At 41.8% G+C, this 24,202-nt stretch overlaps 1 protein-coding gene across 1 annotated transcript in view; it reads right to left on the bottom strand.

The window, feature by feature from the left end:
* PAPPA (pappalysin 1) overlaps positions 1–24,202 on the bottom strand; it is a 174,741-nt gene that overhangs the window by 134,760 nt on the left and 15,779 nt on the right. The window contains exon 2 of the mRNA XM_010203345.2: positions 13,340–14,408. Coding sequence (XP_010201647.2) covers positions 13,340–14,408 — 1,069 coding nt within the window. The remainder of the gene's footprint in view (positions 1–13,339; positions 14,409–24,202) is intronic.

The raw sequence follows: 24,202 nt of genomic DNA on the forward strand, positions 1-24,202 counted from the left end.
CTGTTTTTGTTTTTGCAGGGACTTCCAAATTTCATTTCTTAACCTCCTGGCAGGGTTTTGCATAAAGTTGGTTCTGCTGCAGTGGGCAGGTCATCAATGGCTTATAGTTTAATATAATACCAATTTTCCTCTTTTCTGAGAAAGAAATGAAAACCTGATTCAAATGAGATTGGTTGAAATATCCTCTTATCTCATGCAGGAAGGAGTAGGAGTCACCCAAGTGACATCACAAGAAACATAGTCTGGTGATAGAGACTTCAATTCAGGGAAACCAAGAAAAGCTTGTGCCCTGGCACTAAAAGACTCATATTTTCAATGTTCATATGTTGGGGTTTTTACTCTCTAATATTTAGCTCCTAGTTTTATGCTGTTTTGGGTGTTTTTAAAGGGTATTGATGGATTGTACCAGTAAGTCTTTGAAGAGTGAAGTCTTGAGCATATGTTTTAATAAAAAAAAAAGAGAATTGAATAATCAGATTCAAAGAACCACTAAATATTACAAGATCTATGAAAGCTAGTTACTCTTGTCCTTTCCCAGCAGTGAAGAAGTTACAAGGAAACACAGAATGTCAGTCGCTGAAACATAAATTTCACATTATAACATTCAGCTTTGTAGTTCCTAGAATCCACAGTGAATTGCCAGGTGATCTGGCACAAAAACCAACACACCTGCAGTGAGAATGGCTCAGAGTTGCAGAAAGAAAATATTGTGGACAGTGTATTTTCTAAATCCAGAATTTCTCCTTTTTTTTTTAATAAACCTTTTTGATTTACATTTCTGCTCTTGTTCACTGGGATAACAGAAAGGAAAAGAAAGATCAGGAGAGAAGACTTAGTAGATGATGACTTTGTCAAGCAACTACTGTTGGGAGATGAAACATGGCAGCAGTGGCTGTAACAGATACCGCTAACACAATTAATTCCCTGACATCAAAATCCTGCCTCTCATTTCTCTGTTGAGCCAGAGACAAACAGCAGGAAGAAAGATTTAAATGTGCCTTTCCCAAACACTCAGGAGCATTCAGTCTTTCTGGTTTTTTAATCCACGCAGGACCTGCAACCTCTGCATAGATACAAGGTAAAGCAAATACCAGTGTGTATGTGTGCTTCTGGGAGTGGACGTTTCTTGAACTGAAGGATGTATCAAGCAGAGAAGGTCCTCTACCCCTTAAATAAACAGTGGGCAGCAGACACATCAAATGCACATGTAATTAGTCAGATGGAAGGACATTTGTGTTGCCTCACGTATGGATCTGCTAACATATGTGCCAGAAAACAGATATTATCAGACCAAAACATAAGGCTGATTGTAAGCATTCCCTGGAGAACACATTTCCCAAGACCCTACAAAATTGGCCTGGCAGCTTATGAAACATACAATACTGAACCAGCATGTAACAGTAAACTATAGGAAATCATACCCATATATTTGGCCTTCAGACATGAGTGCAGAAATTGCCTGTTTTGGCACCAGAAGCCTGTGGATCCACTTGAATCAAACACAGACCTCTAGCAAAGGAGAACATAAAGAACTGTTCTCCTATTGTGGAATATTAACACAAAAGGGGGAAACTCCAGTTTTCCTTTATAGCAGAAGTCTTGATCAACTTCTGCCATGAGTATGACCATTACAGATCTGCCCTGCAGTCTAACTTCCCCATAACATCTGTACTCTCTGTCTCTGTTTCCTTATCTTAACTACATACCAACTTTCACTCTGGTTTCCTGCAGCAGTTTATTGGTAACACCTCACTAACAACTACTACAGGACTTAAGATCTTGATGACTACAAAACTAGCTTTGCAAAGGATCCAGTAAAAATTGTGAGTTGTCACTTTTGTCCACCGTTTCCCACACATAGACCCTCAATTGACAAACCCCATTTATAAAACACATATTGGTATGAAAACCCTTGCAGCTCCCTGTCAAAGACAGAGAGGGGTTGTTATGAATTTCCTCACTTCCACAACTCCACTGGTGCCAGCTCAAGTACATCTCAAGAACCATGCAAACCTGACACCCTGCCTTATTCGGCTGGGGAAGAGAGGGCATCCTGCACCAGCTTTTGGACCATCTCCTCCTGGTGGTTTTCTAGATCAAAAACTAGAAATGCTTCAGGTATTGTTCCCTGGATTAAAAAAAAAGAAGTTTATGTCTGATCCAGATGGAGATAGAGAAAGATTTCAGCCTGCATTTTTAAGACAAGACATTTTGAAGCAAAACCACATAAATAAATCTATCCCCAGAAGTAAAACTATTAGAGGAACTCTGAGTATATGAGGAGGAAGCCAGGAATTCCTAGTCCTTTTCTGAATCCAGCTGGGTGCAGGGAGGGAATGAAACTGCACAGATTTCTTCAGGCAAACTGGGAGAAACACTCTGATGTGTCTGACAGAAGCATTTTACTCTGTGTTTGGAAGTTTATCATGACCGATCAATTCTGGAGGAATTAGTGAGCGAGTTCTGGTTTTTGGCTCTGACACAGCCGTGGTAAAAAGGCTGGAGGCAAAAGGGAAGTAATTTTCATAATGCTGTGAACTGCTGCCATCAATCCTTACCCAAAACATTTCTTCTACTTACTCTAGGGGAGTGCTGTTCTGGATGAGCTTTCACCTTAGCTATTGCCCTTCATCTCAGAAAGGCTCTCGACCTCACTTGTGCTCTGGATATAGAGATCCAAGCCAAAGTCTTTGGGAGTTCAGTGTTTCCACGGACTTCAATGAGCTCAGGATATGCAATTTAATGCAGAGAGAAAGCATAACATAGGCTTCAGAACAACATTATATATATAAAAATAGAAAAGACTGAATGACTGTAAAGGAGTGCAGGGTGATGGGGAAGCCTGATGGAAATTGTGCATGGCATTTACATATCTGTTTTCAGCTGCTAATCCAGGTGCTCTGAATCCTAGTGGAACAACCTACCTTTCCTCCAGCAATTATAAAGACTTTAAGACTTAATTCTCTCAGTCATGTCTATGCTGTGTGTCTATACCTGCTGTGAGCAGATGGCAGGACTATTCCCCTAAGGAACTAACTGAGTAACAACTGCAAATAGCCAATGCTCATCCTCAGTGCAGTGACATCAAGACTACACATTTTGGAAGGAATCAGCAACTTGCAGGATTTCCCTAACAGAAAGTAAGCTAAATGTGAAGGCAAAATAAAACCCCTAACCAGAAATGCCAGACCCAAGCACATTCAAGTATTTTGACAAGTTTACGTCGTTCTCAATATTTCTCAGGCATGCCTGTGTTTGTTTTCGCTGTGATCAAAGGTAGAAACAGAGCACTATCAAGCTCATGAAAATCAGGAGACCACAGAAAAAAAGTTGTTTTGTAATTGTTCACAACCACTTCTGCAAACCTAAGCAGTTCAGACAGTTTGGAAACATTTCCATACTCTCTGATGCTCACGTGAAGCAAACTAAGCTCTGGCCTTTCTGAGGTCTACCCACATCCTCTAAATGACTGTATCATATTTCTGTATTTACTTAGAATTTTTCACCAGCTATCTCTCCCTTCCTCGTTTTTAATAAAACAAATAAATGAATCAAGGCAACAAAAAACACCTTAAGGCAAAGCTTTTAAAAGTGTGTAGGGGATTTTCATACCCACATGCTACTGACAATCAGTGGGTCTTGTCTTGGGAATATAATTCCCCTTTGTGCCTTTGGAAGGTGCACAAAAATCATTTAGATGATTACAGTGATGGGTCCATTAATTGATATCATCTGGATTTCATGTTATTTAATCAATGTCGGAGCTCTGACTGCAAAAGAAGCTTAAATTGACACTCTCGGTTCTTTCTGCTCAGCGCTCCCAAACCTGTCGTCCTCGATATACGAATATAATTTGCAAGTCTGACAAGGGCACAAGTCTCATTACATCATATAATGGAAATCAGAAATGAATCAATAAACAAAAAGGCAAACGGCTCATTCCTACTACACAACGTGGAATTCTTCCCATTTTACCTCTAATCCCACATCTGATCAAACTGAAATGTCTTGAGGGTCAAGAATGCCTCTGCTTCCCTTTGGTATTTCTTTCACAGTGTAATCACATCTCAGAAAAAAATGGTATTTTGTGTTTATGTGACTTATCTTTATCCTTCACAGAATTTGTGCTTTTCAGTGCTGAAGAAATAATTCAGCAACATACTTCATGCAATGGGGCAGATCCTTAATGGAGAAGAAATGCTGGCATGGCTCAAGTAACAGATTAAATCCCCTTCTTGGCATATTCAGTTTTTCTGTGTCTTTCAGTATAATTTCAACATGGAATTTTCCTGGCATAAATCACACAGGTTTCCCTCTTCCCCTCCACACCACGCTGCGTAGCTCTGTGTTTTGGTAAATCTCATCTATTAATAGTTGCCCTCTGTGGCTATAAAAAAATACCTCAGTAGTCAAAAGCCAACCCTTGCTAGGGAACAGCTGTGAATGCAGGCAGGACCCAGCATCACACAGCAAAGCCCTTTCTTGGCTCCACGTCAGAGCAAACCGATTAAATAAGATCATAGTCAAGCTAACGGAAAAGGAGCCCCTTCCCTGCAACAGAGGGAGAGAGAGGCTGACTCCAGCACTGGGCTGGAGAAACATCAGGCTATTTCCATTTTCTCACTGACATTTTTCCTTTTCCTTTTATAATTCAGCAAACCCCTATCCCGTGTCTTCCTCACTCCATCCTTCTGCCAAGTCCCAGTAAAATCTTGCACATCAAGAAAAAGGATAAAGGCATCACAGCAGCAAGTATCAAAGGTTCCTGGGTAAATTTTAAGGTCTAGTCTACTTTTCTGTGCTTGATTGATTTAACTGATTAAAGCATTTCTGCTCTTCCTGTGCTTTCAGCAGCATCCTGGGTAACTCTGGGGAAATTCAGACTAAACAGCTGTGATCTGTATTACAAAGTCAAGGCTGGAAATACAACACAAGGATGTTGATGGGGCCATAGTGGAAAGGGTGAAGGGAGAGGAATATTGTCTCACAGTAAAGTGACAAAGTGCTTTTACGTGTCAGAATAAGAACTATCCAGCTTAGCAGAGGATATAGGGAGTTCTTCACCCTCTCAGTGTTGCAGGGTACCAGCCTTACCACAGAGGGGCTGGTTGGTGACAAAACACCTGACTCCAGCCAGCAGGAGTTCTCCCCAGAATTTTCATTTGCAGGAACTAAAGTTCTGGAAAATCCTTAAGAACTGCTGAGTTTCAGGGACTTGCATGCCAAGTGTCCAATGCCACAGCCCCTGTAAGCATCAGCAGAGAAACAGTATGGGAGCCTCAGGTCCTCTGGGCACCAGGCTGGGGCTCACCACGCTCACACCTGGGCTGAGGCTGCAGGCACTTACACCACCAATGCCACATCACTTCAGCACTGTTCAAAGTTCCATAGGGACACTTCACTCAGACACATTCTCCTCACAAAGATTTTGGGAATGATTTAAAAAACACAACAGTATTGAGCTGGGCAAACTAACTACCACAGCTTCTCACTGAAGTCCCCAATTTATTGACACATCAAGCGTATAGCGTGAGAAGCCATTTTATTCCCTATTATCTACTGGCAGTACTGCTCAGAAGATGCATACTGAGGCAGCAGAAAGAATTTTATCCTCCAAAGTCTTGTAATTCAAGCCTGCTGAAGCTGCCCTCACACAAGTCAGTGATGACACATCTTTTCAACGTCTAGGGCCAAAATTATTTTTAAAAGCATTGCAGGTAATTGCCACTTCTGTCATTCCAAACCACTGCTGTTTCCACTCTTTTAGCATCGTGGATGTCACCCAACAAATGTCAACAGCAAACATGGTCTGCTTCTGCAATTACTGAATTAATGGAAAGAATACCTTTCCCAACAAACAGCTCACACATATCAACGGCCACAACCAGGTCTTTAACTTTAGTTTATATGAGATGGCCTATGTTTCTAAAGGGGTTTTCACATACCACTCAGACACCTGGGTACCTTCTAAAATAACTGGTCTGCAGGGTGCAGATTTTACCAGTCTTTTTCACTAGGGTGGATTGGTCACAAGAGTATTTAAAACAACAGTAGGAAAAAAAAACCCTGTTGAACCTAGTTCTCCTGAAGAATTTCTGAAAGATCAAACTAGGCCCAAAACTCTAATCTTGGTTTCAGTGGGGTCGCTTTTTAGCAGGAGTCCCTCTAGCAGGGTCCCTCCTTTAAAATAAAAAGGAAATTAAAAATGAAAAACAGCACAAGGGGAAAGTTAAGTGTGTACTTCAAACTCACACATGCCAGGAAATTTAGAGTTAAAGGTGAAACTCCACCCTAAAGAGTTCCATACTGGAATTATTTCAATGAACAAATGTAACGTGTTCTGCAATACAAAGACCCAGTAGGGTGCACTAGGTATGGAGTTTCAGCCTTCACTCCAAATTTCCTGGCTTTTTGGAGGTTTATTAGAGTTTCATAGTCCAAACATTGAAGTACTCCAAGAGTTTCCTCTGTGTAGCTCACCCTGATGTTTTTGGAAGCTGAGAACAAGCACTCTGATGGTGCAGCCACCCATCCATTCCTAATGAACCTGAAAACACTTTCATGAAAATTTATGTTAATTTGTAGTGCTGAAATTATGTGCAAAGGAGGCATTTTCAGGTGAGTTACCCTGAGAAACTCCTAAATTGCAAATCTACTCAGAACAAAACCCAAAGATGGGATTTCATTGGTCCCAGCTGAGTATATGCTCCTAATCTTCCTCCACTGTATGTGGGTCCTGTAACTGTGCTTTAGCCAGAGCTGCAATCAAGCAAACACAGAATTGCTTTGGACAGTTATGGTTTGTATTCCTGGTCTAAACACTCTACCATGTTGCAAGGTGAGGATATCTCCATCTTACTTCTCAATGAATCTGGCTCTAATGGAGGAAACATGACTATGGCTCTCAGCATCATGCTTATCTCAGTAATCCTAAAAGTTCTGTTGTGAGGCTCTGCATCGTTGCATTTCCTGATAGCTTTAAGGAAATTATTACCAGCAGCTCCTCTGATCACCCACACTATTCGTCCTTGTCAAATATGCACAGAGAAAGCTTTAGGACTGTATGATAATTTGAATGATTGTCTTGCCATACAGCTCATGAAGAAGACAGCACACACACTTTGAGATTGGCCTCATCAATAACTCTACACAACCATATATTAATGGAGGACAGGTGCACAACTGATGAGATAGCTTCACACTGTCCTGATCCTGGTGTGTCTGAGGGACAATCAATTCTTCCTGCTGCAGTTAAGAGATGATAAACTGAGACATCCACTTCTTGGGTTTCCCCTCATCCCAAACCAGGCAGAGGAGAGAGCCTACACTGAAGGGATGACCTGCCTTGAGGAAAGAAGGAAGATAGAATACGGAGGAGGCAGACAGGGTCTTAAAACATCAGGAACCAGTGCCAAAGAAGTTCAAACAAGGGCCAACAGACACAGACTGCTTCATGCTGTTGCCTTGAGATCTACCTCTGCATCCTTTCTCCTTCAATTAGTTAATCCCTTCCTCACTCTGTTCCAGATATCAAATTTAAACATACATATGTACCCAAATCCCCTGACATTCACTCCTTATACCTTTTAAATCTTCCAGTAAGCTAACAAACTAACTGAAGACTACCAAACAATCCACTCAACCCACAAGCAATGATTTCTTGTGAGAAATCTGTTTTACTAACTGGAAATACATTTTTTTAACTGGATCAACTGAGTTCTTCAAAGAATAGGACCAGTGTCCAAACAATAACTGGCAAGGGGTGACCAGAGATCATCCATGGGGTACCTGATGCTGGAGGATGCAGTGTTGCAGAGCAGCAAGTGGCAAATTCAGTCCCTGCCAAATCTGTAGTCTCTGCCCTTGCAAATTTTCCATGTGGGGTTCCAGAGTCAAAGCCAAATGGGTCTGCATTAGCAGTGGAGAGTATAATAATACTTTAATCTATTGTCTCCTACAAGGATTCTTAATGATCTCTGATAATATACTCCATAGATTTTATAAGGCTGTCTTCATTCCAAGCATCCTGCAGTTTGACCAGACAGTGATCTTTTTACATCATGGACAACACCCATGAAAGAAACCATGAGTCCTATGAGTCCCAGGGAAAAAATGTTTCCTGAAAAAAGCTATTGGAAAAGATGATTGTGGGTCAAACTAAATCAAGCAAACTCCTACTGTTTCTAGGGTTTGCAATTGCATACATAGAAATAATTTCTTTAGTACTGAAGTCCTGTCTATATCAGAATTCAATACTAGACTTATAAATGTCAGTTGCTAGCATGAGAACAGATGCAACTCCTCCCAGCTGATTAACATCCCTGACATCTGGAATAGTGGACAAAATAAACAGAGAGAGCGGAGGATTTCCTGTTGGGACTTGGCGTTTTGGGTGACAACTACCAAGATACAGCAGCTCTGCCCTTAAGAACTTAGCTCTCCACCTTCTAAACAGCCCTGGGTCTAGTAATTAAAGAACTGGACATTTAACACTGAATCCCTGGACAAAACCCCAGGTACTTGCTTATGTCTGTCTGATGTCTGTGTGAATGCAGGAATACTTGATGTCAAGAGCTGCACAGTGGTATCTTTGAGGTAGAGGCTTAAGCGCTCAAGCTTCCTGAATTGAAGAGCTTTGATGCATTTCTTTTGTTCTTTTTTAGCATTAAGTGGAAATTAGTCCTTTATTGGGAATCAAGGAGCATTTCTTACAACTCTTCTAGCTCCTAGCAAAGGGCATTAAGTATGCCTCCCTCCTTCAGAGGAAGCTGACTATATTTTGCAAAGAAGCCTCATGAAAAGATTTCCAATGGAAGAGAAGGAAAAAGAACTAAAAGATCTGGTAAGAAACTCCATGGAGGAGCCCTGAACTGCAGCCACAGCTCAGCTCTCTGTAGAAGGTTGACCTCAGGCTGTGGCTTAGCCAGCCAACTCCTCCTCCTAATGCTGCTGCTGAGGGTCCATGTGGCATAGCATGATGTGCTCTTCATAGAAGGCTCTGTCAAACCCATAGCTGTTCAAGTCTACTATGTAAACATCTACAAACTGTTCAACTTCATATTCAGAGGCTAATTTGTGTATGCCTGGAATGGGATGATTCCCTTCATCTTGAGCGAGCTGACGTGACACTGAGCTTTGCTTGAACTTTGCACGTGTTGGAAACGGCCACAGTAAAGGGTGGCATCGGCTCTTTGGTTCAGTGTCACCCTGAATCTCCAGGCAGGTGATTCAAATAGACTCTGGAGCATGTCCAACTCATCCCTGCCCCCTGCTTAGGCAGAACTGAAGGGCTGCAAGAGCCTTAAGGCACACATGTGAATCCCCAGGGTCAGTTATTCTGAGGGGATTTCCAGCAAGTATTCGTCAGAATCAAAGGGGTTTGAAGAGACTCCAGTAGCTTTTACTGTTTCAGGAATTTCATCAGCATTTTCCTAAGAAGGCATCAAGGGGAATGCTCTCTTATCTGTCCATGTGATCCTGTGGTGAATCCTGATGTGCAAGGCCAATATTACATAAAAGGAATAGCTCAGTTAACCATAGTATGGTGCAAGAGTTTGCCACATCAAATGGCACTTAAAGAGCACGATTTCCAATGATCCCTTGTTGTTTGTTTCAAGTTTTTTGAAAAAGAGCCATGGTAGGTGTCATGAGCTCAAAGTCTTCCTATTTTGTAACCAGTAATATCCCAAATAACACAAGGAATGTGTCCTTCTGGCAAGTGTGTTTATCGTTGCTCCTTCCCTTTGTCTTGGGCCAGGCTGTATGATCTTAGCATGTTCCGATTTCCCAGAATTGCAGAAATAAAGAAAAGATGAACAATGTTTGCAAATCTTGTTCTGGGACTAAATTAATTTTGTCCTACTCTCATGAAATTAATAAAAAGAAGTGAGACAGATATTCTTGGATAAAGCCTGCTGTGTGGCTAATGATAACCAGTCCTTTGTTTTTTCCCCACAGGCTCTTAAAAAAAGAGGAGAGATGATCTAGTCAGTACCACAATGTTTACAGCTCTTCTGCTGAGCAGCTCTGAGAGCAAAGTCCCCACACGTCAATGCTGTCCCTCTGAACTGTCCCTCTGGCATGCTTCTTCACACATATGTCACTGTACTTGAATCTCTGTGCAACAACAGCCCTGCTACCTGACAGAATCTCAGCTCTTTGGAGGAAAATATTTTTGGAGAGGTGCCAGAAAGAGAGGTTGCAAAGAACAACAAGAACAACCCCAATCAGCTCTGCTGCTGGGATCATCTCTAAAGCCATCGTAGTTACACCACAACATTGACAGAGGGACACCATCAAAAGGATCACAAGAAACTTCTAATGCAGATTGGAGCTCTCCTAAAATGGTCTCAGGGACATCACATCTATGGTTGCACAAGAAGCATCCACAGAGGTTTTTTTTGTCAGAAGACTCAGAGCAACTTCATCCAGGATGAAGGCTTGATGGACTGTGACTGAAACAGTCATAAGATGGAAAGTTACTGGAAATGGATACATCTTCTTTTGGGGATGAAGCAGCACTGAGGAGGGATCCTGTTTCTAACAGTATTAATCAAGCATTAGCACTTTTTAGTTGGTTCTGAGAGACAAAAGTATCTCAGGTAAAAACTCTGCATGGTAAACTACTGGCTACAACTGCTGACACTAAGGGTGTAGAAAGAACAAAACCCAGTATTGTTTGAAGGCCCCTCCAGTACTGTGAAGAGTTTTTACAGCACAAAGCTCAGGAAACTTTTTATTGATACTATTTAATCTTTTTTACCCCCTTTCTTCACCAGACTGAAGGCTCTTTTCCCTTTCTTCTGCTATTGTTAGACTGAATTTGGCAGAGGAAATACCTGAGATGAGGTGTAGGCTCTCAGTGGCTGTGGAGATGTCTTCATTGGTGTGGAGCAAACCCTGCACTAGAGGGGACTGAGAACTCTTTCCCAATGAAAGTGATGACAAAAGGGGCTGGTGATGCAAAATGGGCCCAGATGGTGCCAACTGAGTCACAGATTTTGACTGAGTCATTAATTGGCATGGAAATCTCTCTCAGGGGATGATGCTGAAGGCAATACCAAAGCCAAACATAGGGTTTGAATCTTCCCCCTTTTAGTCAATGAAAGCTTTGCTGCCAAAGCCACTGCTCTAAACCTGCATTTGTTAGCCTAAATAGTCAAAGCAGTGCTCAGCCTTACAAACCTCATTGATAAACCCACAGACCTAACTGCTCTATTTTACCATAATGTGTGCAAACAACCACCACAGTAGTGGGTATGAGCTCAGCCTAAGCACATCAACCATCAAACAAAGGCTCCAGAGAGATGAAATTTCTTCTACCACCTTTCTTGGTTTCACGACCAATTATAAATGTTGAATTAAAATCTCTGTGCAGAGACAAATGAAATCTTAACTGTTGCAAAAAGATCTCTGAAGAATCTGTGAATTTTCTCAGCCTCTACACTGTGAAAGAGGATCTTCAGGCCTCCCTCACTGACTTCAGTATGGCAGTCAAGAGGAGGTGCTTCTCCAGCCAAAATGAACACATAGGAGACCTATGAGCTCAATGCAATTGAAATGCTAATCCTCCAGGGAAGTTCAGCAAGGCGGCTGTCTGAAAGAGGAACATACAACTGCATAGTAAAAGCAACTGTGCTGTGTTAAAGTAACTTCTGAAACTAAATTTCAGAACTAGAATTTTTAACTAAATTTCTTTCTCAGGCTTGTGCAAGTACAGTCTGTACAGCAAAAAGACTTCATTTGAAATAGAAACGTCTCTGTATGTCAGGATAACATTACGGTACAGTCTTAAATCTGTCAACTAAAATTTACAAGGCTTTTCTTGTTTCATTCTGTATGGGTATTATGCTGGTCACAGAACAAGTGATAAAAGGGTACTATCAGATTAAAAATAATGTATTTTTCTAAGAAATTGTCATAGCTGTTATAAATAACACCTCGAGTTCCCAGAACTACAGTGTTAAAACAATCCAATTTGCATTGTGCCTTTGATGATATTTGTTTAGTTGTGTTCCTCTCCAGTTGAACAGCACTAAAAGATTGGTATTTTTTCCTTTCAATATTTTCAATCATTAGTATTTAAAGTATTTTCTCATTTGAGCTTTGTTCACTGGTAACTGACTGAAGTCAAGCTGAGCCATAAGGATTTTATAAAAAACAACTTCAATGCAGTTTAAAAAAAAGAGGAAAAGAAACCTTTCTTTGCAGCTTAATTATGTGTATTTAAAGCTCCAGTAGAGTTGATAATGTTGTTTAAAAACTCCTCTTCACTAAAGAAGTTACAAATATAGCCTGAATTGCTATAATGGAAAGGACTCCAGAATAGCTCATTTTCCTTCTTAACCTGAACTTTAGTGTTTATAACACAGTGTTCAAACCATCTAGAGGTTTTCCCCCATGTGTCCATGAATTGGCCTAAAACAAAATATGTAACATCAGATATAGACAACAGAATTCCACCTTTAACCTTCATCTTCTGTGTGTTTACACTTTTAACTATTCACAGGGAGCACATTTTCCTTAAACACACTAACTGGATGATCAAAAGCAGCTTAAATTAATTGTAGGTCCATGGCACTGAACTGATGCAAGTTATTTGGGGACGTCCTTCTTCAAACTACAACACAATGAAGCCTTTAGCAGAAGGATATCAGGGTTTTCTAAACTCATGTCTACCCACAGAAAGTTGCCCTGCCATTTGCAATGAAGTGCCTTGTTTTCATACATAGAAAAAGAGGTGCAGAAGAGTTCAATTACACACCCAATGTCTGCAACAGCACAGTCAGGTACCTGGTACCCACCTCCCTCCTCGCAACCCACAGACTCAGCAAGACTTGCAGAAAGCTGTACACAGAGCATTAAGAATACAGAATAACCTACCCATCTTCAAAGATGATAATTAAGTAGAATTAAAATCTACATAAAAGAAATCACGTTCTGTTCAATGCCTCTTCTCTCTCCAAATACATATGAGCTTTCTATGACATCCAACCCTCACTCTTAAAGAGTATGTGGTTAAAATAAACTTTACAATGCTACAATATACTGCTCACAGCCAACAGCTAATAAGTCTCCTGAAGTTGGTTGCTTTGGTCTTTACTACTTACATCCTTCAGCCTAAATGGAGACTACCAATTCAATAATAAGAAGCCATTGAGACCACCGAGATTGCATTTGGATAACTGTAATGTGAGCCAAACACTAAGAAAAAAGAAATTCATTACAAACTTCAAAATCCATAATGGCAACAATACAAGAGTTCAACAGCCAACAGGCTGATCAATACCTACACAGATATTCACTACCATGACCATAACAAGCTTAAGAAATTGCCTACCTGTAAGGAGAATATGGGTCAAAGCATGTCTTGGTGACTTCTGTTATCTCTGGATTGCAGCATTCCCCGCCGTCAAAGTTGTACTTCTCATAATTACAATCCATGTCACACACACCGTTCTGCTTCTTCTTGTTGAAGAGCGTGTGGCGTACGTGCCGGCAGTCCCCGCCGTCGTACCCAGTCAATGTGTGGTTGCACTCAGGATCACAGTTCTCATCCCCGATCTTGCTGATATCGCAGTTGGCCAGGATGAGTCGGTGGCGAAGGGAAGAGTTCTTCACCTCCAGCACCTCAAGCTCCCAGGTGATGTTGTAGCGGCTGAAAGCCTCATTTAAATGCTGATGCTGGAACTCAATCTGCTGCCGGCTGACAGTGGGGTTCTGGTGCTTGTCATCGTAGAGATTTACCACACGGTAGCGAACGATCTTGTTGCGGCGGAAGCTGGGGAGCCTGTTGTAGCTGGCGATCACGTCTGTGTTGTCACAGACTGTCTGTCCGCAGAGAGGAGGGTCTAGGCTGGTATCCAGCAAATAGCCATGATGATAGCTGAATTTGCTCTGAGGACTGCTGCCATCCTTCATGGGAGACCAGGTGTTTTTCACATTCAGTAAACTGTCTTGAAGAACTAGCTGAGGTAGAGGCGTGTCTTGTCTGTGAATTGCCTGGCCCATGTCCGACAAGATCTCCTTCTGAGAACGGGCTGTCCTCCAGAGGCTGAAGTGCTCTACATAACCCCGATAGTTCTGGTTCAGGGCATTTCCTCCAACCATGAGCACCTTGCACTTCAAGGTCAGAAGACTGAAGATGCTGCCCACCTGCTCTCCACTTGTGGCCACCTGAGCACCATTTACATAGAGTTTCATCAGGTGCCCGTCGTAGGTGGCAGCCAGGTGCACCCACTGGTTGGGGAGGTAGCTGCGATGTGCTGCAATGGTGGTTACTTTGCGAGCACGGTCCGTCTTCAGAGAGAAGAAATAGCGGGGGTCTCTATTCCCCTGGTCACTGACGGTGTTAATCCCTAGGATCCATCCTCGGTCACGGGAGGTGTAAGAACATTTGTCATATAGTCCTATGTGCCCCCAAAAAAGAAATAAGAATCAATAAGGATGACAGAATAAAGAAATTAGTCTTTACATTGTAGAAATATATCTCTCTATGTACATACACATACTCACCTACAAACGTTAGAATGTTAATGTACAAGGAAGACCTCAAATTGTCTAGTGCCTTATTGTGGGAGGTCATGTTAGGACATTCATTAAAGATCAAGATTTTCCCATGGCATGTGCAAATGGGATTCCCCTTTCTTGACCAAACACCAGACCTCTTTTGCAAATTGCCATCAGCAAAATGTTGCACTGTGCATTCAGTTCTTACCTTCACTCAAGCCAAACATCATTGTCTGAAAATAGAACAGTCTTGAGAAGCAACCCTTGTTGTTGTCACTCATACCTCATACCCCTGCACACTGTATCTAATAAGGTCCAGGGGAGAAATAAAACCTAAGTAAGTATTGCATAGTTTGAGAAACACTCAGGAGCTGCAATAATCTTGACATGTTCAAGCACCCAAATCCTACAGACGGTGACTACCTTCAGACTCATTCTCAATAAAAAAACATTACAGAGATGGCATACATCGGTATGCTGGATGAACTGAACAAGGTATATATCACACCAGGAAAGGGCCAGAAACATGCATGGATGGACACACCCTTTCAGAAAGACTCCTGACCACTCACACACATACTTACAACTTTTTGCACTGAAGGGAATATACACTAACAATTTATCTCATGGACAAAGCACGGATCCACACCTAAAGCCCTCTCAACCAGTCTTCAGACAGCTCCATGCAGTGGGAAGAGCCCATTCCTTCTTGGTTTGGGAAGTTAAGGACCTACATTTTCATCTTTTAGTTCTCAAAGGCCAAGGGCTGCAGGGACATCCCTCAACTGAAAAAATAATCATTAGAGCCTTCACCACCAAACAGCCTTTCCACTGTGAGCACACAGCAAACAATCCTTCCCCCAAGCCTCTACTTCCAAAACTCTAAAGGAAAATCATAAATCTCTGACAGTTCAGTCCTCATGAAAAGACTAAATATCCCCTTACCTCACCCCTGCACCCTAACCCTCCCCAGCACCAAATAACATCTTCTGCTTCTAAGTTGCTCAACAGCCATCTGTTAACAATCACTCATTAACAGTGCAGTCTTGTCTAGTATCAACAGAGCAAAGGTTACAGGAGCATTCACTGTATTTTTCCTCCTCTCTCCCAGCACCCACCTTCCCCCCTATCCTCATACTCTTCCCCTCTCCTCCTCATCCCCCTGTAAAAAAAAAAGTCTGCTGATGGGAAAGTTAAAAAAAATGAAACAAGCCTTTTTTCTGCATGCTGGTATTTTGCTGGGGACTCTGAGCTCCCCCTTTTCCTGTTTCCTTTGGAAGAGAGATCCCAGGGTACGGAAGGTAATGTGTTTATTCATCTGTAGGGCGCACTCAGTTCAAAACCTTTTTGAGACCAGCTTCTAGTTTATCCTGCTACTTCTGATCAAGAGAAAGGAGAAGAGGAGAACCAGGGAAGGAAAAACCAAATATGCTAAAAGAAATGACATTTGCTGGGATGGATATTTACCCGAGAATTTTGTGCTATGAAAGCCAAAGCTACCTTCTGGAGTCTGTTTTCTTAAGTGTTAATTTCTCTTTATGGAATAAAGTGTTCATTTTCAGATGAGTGTGAGAGCCCACAAAAGTCTGCATTTTTGTGAAGCTCAAATGAAGGTATTGTCTAATGATAGTGGGTGGATAATAATGCAATGCAATGAATGAGAAGACAGTTGGCAAGACAAGTTCCTCTTCCAAAAGTTATAAAACTCTAAACTTATTGGTAATAAACCCACTAGTGTTGGTCAGATGTTTTGTAAGAGAGTTTTTTCCTGTAAAAAAAAAAATGCCAACATGGTGTGAGCAGGAAAAAAAAGATGCAGAAATGGACTAGCCTAAACAAATCTCTCTGAGAAGCTGCAAGTCTTCAAAGTGACCAGGGGAAACCCAGAGCCTCCCTTGGCTGTTTTGACTGCAAGCACAGAAGGTCAACTCATCCCAGCCATGGTTCTCACCACCTTTGCTGCCCAACAACAGAATTATCCAGGTATGTGGACCACAGGGCATCTGCACACAAATAGCTGCTCCATCTGATTCTTAAGGCACCACAGATCCCTGCTGTTGGACGGACGCTGGAAGTCCTAGAACAAGCCTCTGGGGTCTCCAGCTCTGGGGAACCCCACCACATAGTCTTTAGGGATCAAGTTTTTTGGCTTTTTGTATTGACTGGGGCTGGAAACAGTCCCTCAAAGTACTAATAAAATATTGTGGAATGGAAATTCAGTTTCCTAGCCAGCGTTAAAGAACATCTTCCTCTCTCTCTGAAGTGCTGCATGATGCTAGTGATTGACCTCAGCTGAACAGATGGAGCTGTGGAGGAATACTACAGAATAGTAGCAATCCTCCCTTGCCTTTGAGCATTTAAACCCTGATGTGATGCAGCGTGTCTTGAGTTTGGCTCAAACAGCTGCCATCAATTCAAGATTTACAGGGAGCCAAAGGAGGGCAGAACAAGAAAAAAACCAGTGACAATAGGGACACCACTGAACAGGCCAGTATGAAAGCTGCTGAACTAAAACAGTCTACTATTCCAGTTCCTTACATTTTCTAGTTTAGGGCAAAGGTCATTACTGAATCCATATGCCACATACAGTATTCTTTTCTCAAACTTTTACTATTACAGACATCCAACTCTTGATGAAAAGATGGTTGAACACAATCTCTTCAGCAGCAAGGCTTGTTTTATTCTTAAGAGAAAAGAAAGAGCATAAGAAAAGGGATAAGAAACTCACACTCCCTATAACTTGCAAAGTCGTACCAGTTCATTATGACCTTCTTTTGCTTGCATGCTATACCTACTTTCCCAATTCTTCATTTACTTTTGGCTTTAGACTAAGAATCCTCCGGCTAAGGGAGTGTCACTTTTCCGTTTTGTCCCCAGCACAATGAACCTAATTTCAGCTGGGACTTTGGATGTCATAATAAAAGAATTTATTACTTCTTCTATGACAACTAATAAGGGCAAAGCCATTGGAAGAGACACATGTGAAATAATTGCCAGAACTTCTGAAAACTGAATAATTTGATGTTTTCACAATTTATTTCAATTTACTAAAAGGTTCCATAGCCATGAGTTATTTTTCAGACATAATTAAGAACATTTTAAACAAGAAGAGGCCTCTTTTACCCCAAACAAGGCTGGTTTTGAGCAAAATCACCCCTTACAATGGTTGACACTCTGAGTTTCAAAATTCAGCTGTGACCACAACCGACATTGTACATGAAAAACATACAGTTTAGATTCTCATTTACACTGAGAATTCTTTACAATAATGTGGTAAAGGACATTTTTAGCTACTTAATATCCCTCTACAAACCAAGAGTGGTGTAAAGAGGCCTCATGGTAAGTGAGACTCCAGCCAGTGACTGCAAAACCACAATTTGGCGAATATGCCTGAAGTTTCTGAGCCAAGAAATGGTGCGAAATAAAACTGATGTTTGTTTTCCCCACAGCAATTAGATTAAAAAAATATGTACAAGTTTCATACAGCAGCAAACAGTTTTCTTCACTTCTGCTTGCCCTGAGTTGCTAGAAAGGGATGGAGCTACAGCTGAGAAGAGTACTGACAGCCCTTCAAACTCCTTAGCTTTACACTGTAAAGCTCCTGCTCCTCAAACCCAAGGGACTAAACCAGGATTTTATCTTTTATTTAAAACAGAAGAAAAAAGAGGTGCTAGTTTCCAGTAAGAGGCCTCTGTAACCTTTCTTCCCCACAAAGGAGTGAGTCAACTTTTCAGACAACTCCAGAGAAGTAAGATGCCATGTTCCTGTACATTTGGCCAGAGACAAACTTTGATGGCCCATGAGGCTCCTTCCAGTCCCATGATGTTTGTCCCTTACAGGAAAAGTAAATTCCTAGGCATCAAAAGAGCAAGGAAAACTGGAAAATTAAACTCCAAAGGCCAAAAGCCAAACATGAAAAACCAGAAATATGGTTTCTCCCTTTTTTTCACAAGTGAAACCTCAGTTCTCTGGCTACTGACCCACAGTTACTCCAGAACACAACTGTCCATCTGACCTCTTCCAGGAGGCCCTAACCAAGGCCAGTGTATGATTTATATCCCATTTTCTTTTCAGGACTTTGCTGGGGACTTAAAGATGCATCCTGTGTGCTCTGTGCACTGGACAGGATTTGTCAGCATGAGCACAGCATGAGCATCAGCTGCTGATCTTCTGGAAGAAAGTCCTGGGTGAGGACATGTGGCATTGCTGTAACCAAGCTCGCAATGCTGAGATTGGAGCTGATTTTATCGGCAGCAGCCACAGAGAAACGGGAACTCGCAGCTAGAGGCTGTAGCTCTTGGAGTATAAGCAGCACTCTGTGGGCAGAGTTTGAAAGAAGAGATGCTGAAGTAGCCTATGCAAGCTGCTGTAATCCACTTTAATACTATCAATAACAGACTCCAGGCCTCCCTCACTCCAGTGTAGTTTCTTGCATCTCACTAACAGCAGTCTTCCCGGTAATCAGCGCAGCCACAGAATTACCTAAGAATTTCATTCTTCATGCAGACAAAAAAATATCCCAAACACAAAACACCAAACTTGTTATTCCTTCCTTTCCGGGAGATGAGAGGCTGGGGGCAGGGGAAGAAGGAGGTCAGTTTGACTTTGAACACATCAGGTGTGCTGTGGAGCCCATCACAGCCGTGCAAGGCAGAACAGAAAGCAGTGCCCTGCACTTCTGAAAGTTGGCTGTGCCTGTTTTGCTGGGAGACTCCAACCAGAGGTGACAGGACTCAGTTATGAAAGGGGAATTTAGGTCAACAATCAAAGCTGCAGTCAGGGGGCCCAAGAATAGGGAGCTAAAGGTTGGGGCTGTTTTTTTCTTTAGCATGCTTTAATCGTTTAGTATCAAAGCACAGAGGAACGCTTGAAAGAGCAAATATTCTACAGGAACCTATAGAAAGCTTTTCTCTGTCCAGAGGAAAATAATCAAACCCGACAGATTTGGGTTAAGTATCCCCATGTTCCATGCAATTGGATAAGTCAGCGAAGATCCACTGGAGCAGTTCTTGAGTTCTGCATTGGATATTTCATGGTATGTCGTTGAACCCAATATAGTTTTACAAAGGGGAGAAATAATCTCTCTTTTCCTTTGCTGTGCTCTGCCTCCCCCAGCCCCCACTTCCTTCCACAATAGTTAAATAATTCAAAGTCCAGAGTACTTAAGGCAACATCTCTGTCTATACCATTTCCAATACAGCTAAGAGGCCTCCTGAGGTCACCCCTTGAGACAAAGAGTGGCTCAAACAAACCACCTGAGACATGCTCAGGTGGCAATGTACTACTTAAGCAAGCAAAAAGGGGATGTTTGCTGCTGCTATCAATCTAACTGAATTCACACCAGATATTATCATTTTTGAGCTGTATCCGTGACAGAAGGATGGAGTTCTTTTTGTTTTGACATGAAAGACAAGATCTTCATCCTGTAAAAATACAGAGTCTAATACAGCTATGCCTGTTGAATGTTGAGATTTGACCCAAGGCTCCTTGCAATATCAAAATCCTTGTATCATTGCCATTTAGCATTAAATTAAGCATATTTTTCTGTTACTAAGCATTGGAAGGGGCTGCCCAGGGAGGTGGTGGAGTCACCACCCCCAGAGATGTGTAGTTGAAGTGCTGAGGGATGTGGTTTAGTTTAGTGATGGGCTTGGCAGTGTGAAGTGAGGGGCTGGACTCAGTGATCTTAAAAGTCTTTTCCAACCATAACGATTCTATGATAATTCTATGATCCTCTTTCTCAAAGTCCCTGTCACTCATATGCTCAATTAGATACCTTGAAGCCTGAAAACAGGGAGGTGAGAACAGCTAAAACAGCAAAACATGAATTTGTAGTGGCTGGTTAGTTATGAACATTGCATAAATCCTTCCCTTCTGATAACAGAATCATGTGGGCTGCAACAGAGCAGCCACTGGCATGGACAATCATATTAGTGACACTTCACTGAGCCTATTGTGAGAATATACCCCCTAACAGTATATAAGACCTTACTGCAAATAGATCTGGTAGGCTGGGGACAGTGAGAAATTACTAGATAGTGAGGGTTTTGAGGTGCAAGTGAACACACAACACTGCACAACCACACCACAGAGAGAAGAGAGCATCAGTCCATGGAGTTTAACAACAGGGTCATCCTTGGACTGGATATTGCCTTTCCAAGGGCTCCTTTGGATGCAGTATCAGCATAAACAAGTATTAGTGGGAAAGTTGGCTCCTTATCTTCATCTCCCTAAGTATTTCACAAAAAAAAAGCTGCAGAACCAGTGGAGACTGGTACTTGGTTAACAAACAGTGGCTGTTTATGATCTAATAACTAGGTTTAGACAGGCTTTTAGATGGATAGCAAAAAGCACATCCTTTGCAAGGGTCAAACTTCAGTCTCTGCTGTCAAGTCTGGGATCACGGGAACATTCCAGAGAACAAGGGTAAGGATTTTCTAATATCTACAAAACAATTTCTTTCTCCTGCCTTGTGCTCAGAAACAACTGAATCTTTTTGGTTGAAGCTTGGAAAATTGGTATATGTCCATGTTGTTAGAGACGATCATAACACATGCAGACATAAGGACAGTATTAAGATAGCACAGGCAGGCTTTGTTTCAATACCACTTAAAGTCATAAGCTCTACAGCCTTCAGCATGTTTCTTCAGAGTCACTGGTATACATCATAAATATGGGAGGCTTTGATCAGGCTTGATTCAGACACGAATTCAGCCTAGTGGCTGCCAGTTTTAGACATTCTGGTGTGGCCCATGTAGGTTTTTATGAAAATCCAGATATCCTCCAAATATAAGGAATGGAAAAAACCTCAATAAGTTTGTTGGTTTGGCTTAAAGGGACTTTAACACACCTCTCAACTTCCAAGCTTATCTGTGCTCATTGATCTGCAGAGCCAGGTTACGAATTAACCACCCTGTCGTAGCTGAGGCTGTGTACTCACCTTTAGAGAAATCCAGCATTAACATCATTCTCACTTTAAACGCAGATGTTGCAAAACACACAGATACATATCGAGGAATGCATGAAAATCCTCCATCTTTCACAGATGCATGCACAACACACACAAAAGTGACAATGAGGGCATAAATACAAGGGCACATCAGCAGAAGGGTCACTCTACACACAGGAATGTACTTAGTAACATGCTTGCTGGAACATACGTGACCTCTGCTTCCTCATCTCCTCTTCCTCCCTGCACTATTAACGAAATACTGATTAGCTGCCAAAGTGCTTCATAGAACTTTACTCCTGTGCATGCTAACACAGAGTGGCTTTCCTGCCTTTTCTAAGAGTCTGAGAGCAAACACATTATTTTCTACAGAAGGAACAGACACACAAGTACCTTAACTTCCAGGCAATCTAAATGATAACATGGTATTTCTGAGCTCCTTTTAGAAAACAGCAGAGAGAATTGATCATAAACTGGGTCAAGATGGGTCATCATACCTCAGAGCAGATCAGATGGCCAGAGCATCCCAGGAGGAAACGTTCTCCTGGAAGGATTATTAGAGGCACATCTGTGCCATCAGATGACCGTACACAATACCCATCAGCTCACTGGGAGTTCAATATGGCATTTCCTTTCAAAGCGTGCTTTCTGCCTGACAAGCACTGCAAGTCAATCAGCTGCAGCAGTGGCCAAGTCTGTAGCAGTGCTGGAAAAACGCCTGACATGCTGCCCTACAGAGCCCTCGATGGCCAGAAATGTGAAGCAGCAAGAAGTGAAGGTCTGTGCATGAGATTACTTGTGGTGCTGATCAAAATACACAGCCAGGACTGAAGGGGGAACAAGAACACATCGTGTTTTGCTTTTTAGAATTCCCTTGTCTCTGACCTTTACAGCAGCTTTAGGGCAGTGCTGGAACCAGCTGAGCAGTTACTACTCCCAGCTGCAGAGACAAGAGCTTTTACACCATTGCACAATGTGTGTGTGCTTGGGGCAGGGTGGGGGGAGGTTAGGGCTAGAGAACAAAGCAGGAAATCTGGTGGCACCTAAATCAAATACTGTGATCAATGAGGGAGTGGGAAGAGGACCTGGGGAGTGGGGACAACCTTACAACCTTTCCAAGATCAGACAGATGGCCAACATCCACATTATTACAAAAACAAAACAAAAACAAAAAAATTCCATGAATGCAAACTAGGGCACCCTGCAAGGAGACTGTAAAAATCACATCATGATAGCTTAGACTGGTCTTTGTAATTGAGGGGCATTTCCACATGAAACAGTTCTAGTTATTTAATTGGATTTTGAGAACATTCTTGGGCAGATACTTTGTGAGTACAAAACTGAGTAGTTCCAGTGCATTTACACTGATTTATACCATGCAAGGCCTTTGCCTCTGTGAGAATTAAATATCTTACTGTAAAAATATCTTAGATCTTATCCAGACTCAAATATTGCATCTATCTGTCCCACATGGCTACATCTTTCCTTTACTAACAGAAACAACTGAGGAATCTTACCAACATTAAAAGAAACGTCTCCAATGAGACACATAGAGCAGCAAGCAACAACCTCAGGCAGAAGGGAGCTGATTGTGCCTCTTTTCTGCTGTTTAGAAAGGGATTCGGGCCTTCTCTAGTCATGACTATTTCATGCCTCAAATTCCCCACTCCATACTTGCACACAAGTTCCAAACCCATACAGAAACCACAGAGATATTTCTGCTTTCTAGGAAACATCCTGCTGAAAAACCTGCCTCTCTTAACATGATATAACTATTATAGTATGCATTCCAGATAGGCTGTAGTCACCACATTCTAACCTAAGCAAATAATTTTAGAGCTCTATTTGCCTGCTGAGTTTGAATCCAGTTTCATTTGTTTTGGTATGATTTTCCTGCTGGAAATACCTGAGCCAGTGTTTCTGCTCTACAAATATCAGTGATCACTTGATCTGTAAGCACAAATAAATAGACATCTAGAAGAAAATTCTCACACAGATGCTCACAATGTCTTAGAGGTGTACAGAAACAAATTCACACCTATTAAACAGGAGGCTGTAGCTGAAAACTCAGCCTTTAGTTCTTAAAGGACAAGATGGGACAGCAATGGGCAAAGCTCCAAAAGGTCATAATTCTACTTCACTTTCCATAAGCGTTGCCAAAGTCAAATGCTTCTCAAAGTAATTGACCTTCTGAAGTCTGCAGAACTGAGAGAAAAATGTAAAAGAAACAAGCTACCTTGGAAGGTTTTTGGCAATTCTTATGTTTAGCTGAGCAGCAGGAAATATCATATGTCCAACCTTTCTTATGTTATTTCAGCCCTTCCACTTCTGGTTAAATTTGGAACCAAAGAAATGAAGACTAACAAAATAGCATGTACATGTACTGCTTTCTCTTCACATAGGCCTATGTATACACCGTGCACATGGGTTTAAGGGAGCAGACTGGGGCATTTTGGCTTAAATTTGAATTTTGAGGAGCAGTCTGCAGCTGGGGATGGCTCAAATGAAACCAAATCCTGTCTCAGAACACTAATTACCTTCAATAGGTCTTTGGTCTGTATTTAATGCTTGCAACTCAGCCAAAGTCACAGGAACAGGTCATTTCAGCATACAGCCTACATACCCTTCTGGACTGCTGCTCTGCTCTGAGACTGTGAGACAGACCACCCAGCAAGAGGATGACAAGCAAAAGTCACTCCAAGCTTATTCTCTAATTTCTCATCCACTTTTTTGTTTTTAATGGAT

Source organism: Colius striatus, chromosome 19 (genome assembly GCF_028858725.1).
Source record: "Colius striatus isolate bColStr4 chromosome 19, bColStr4.1.hap1, whole genome shotgun sequence".
NCBI classification, from domain to species: Eukaryota; Metazoa; Chordata; class Aves; order Coliiformes; family Coliidae; genus Colius; species Colius striatus.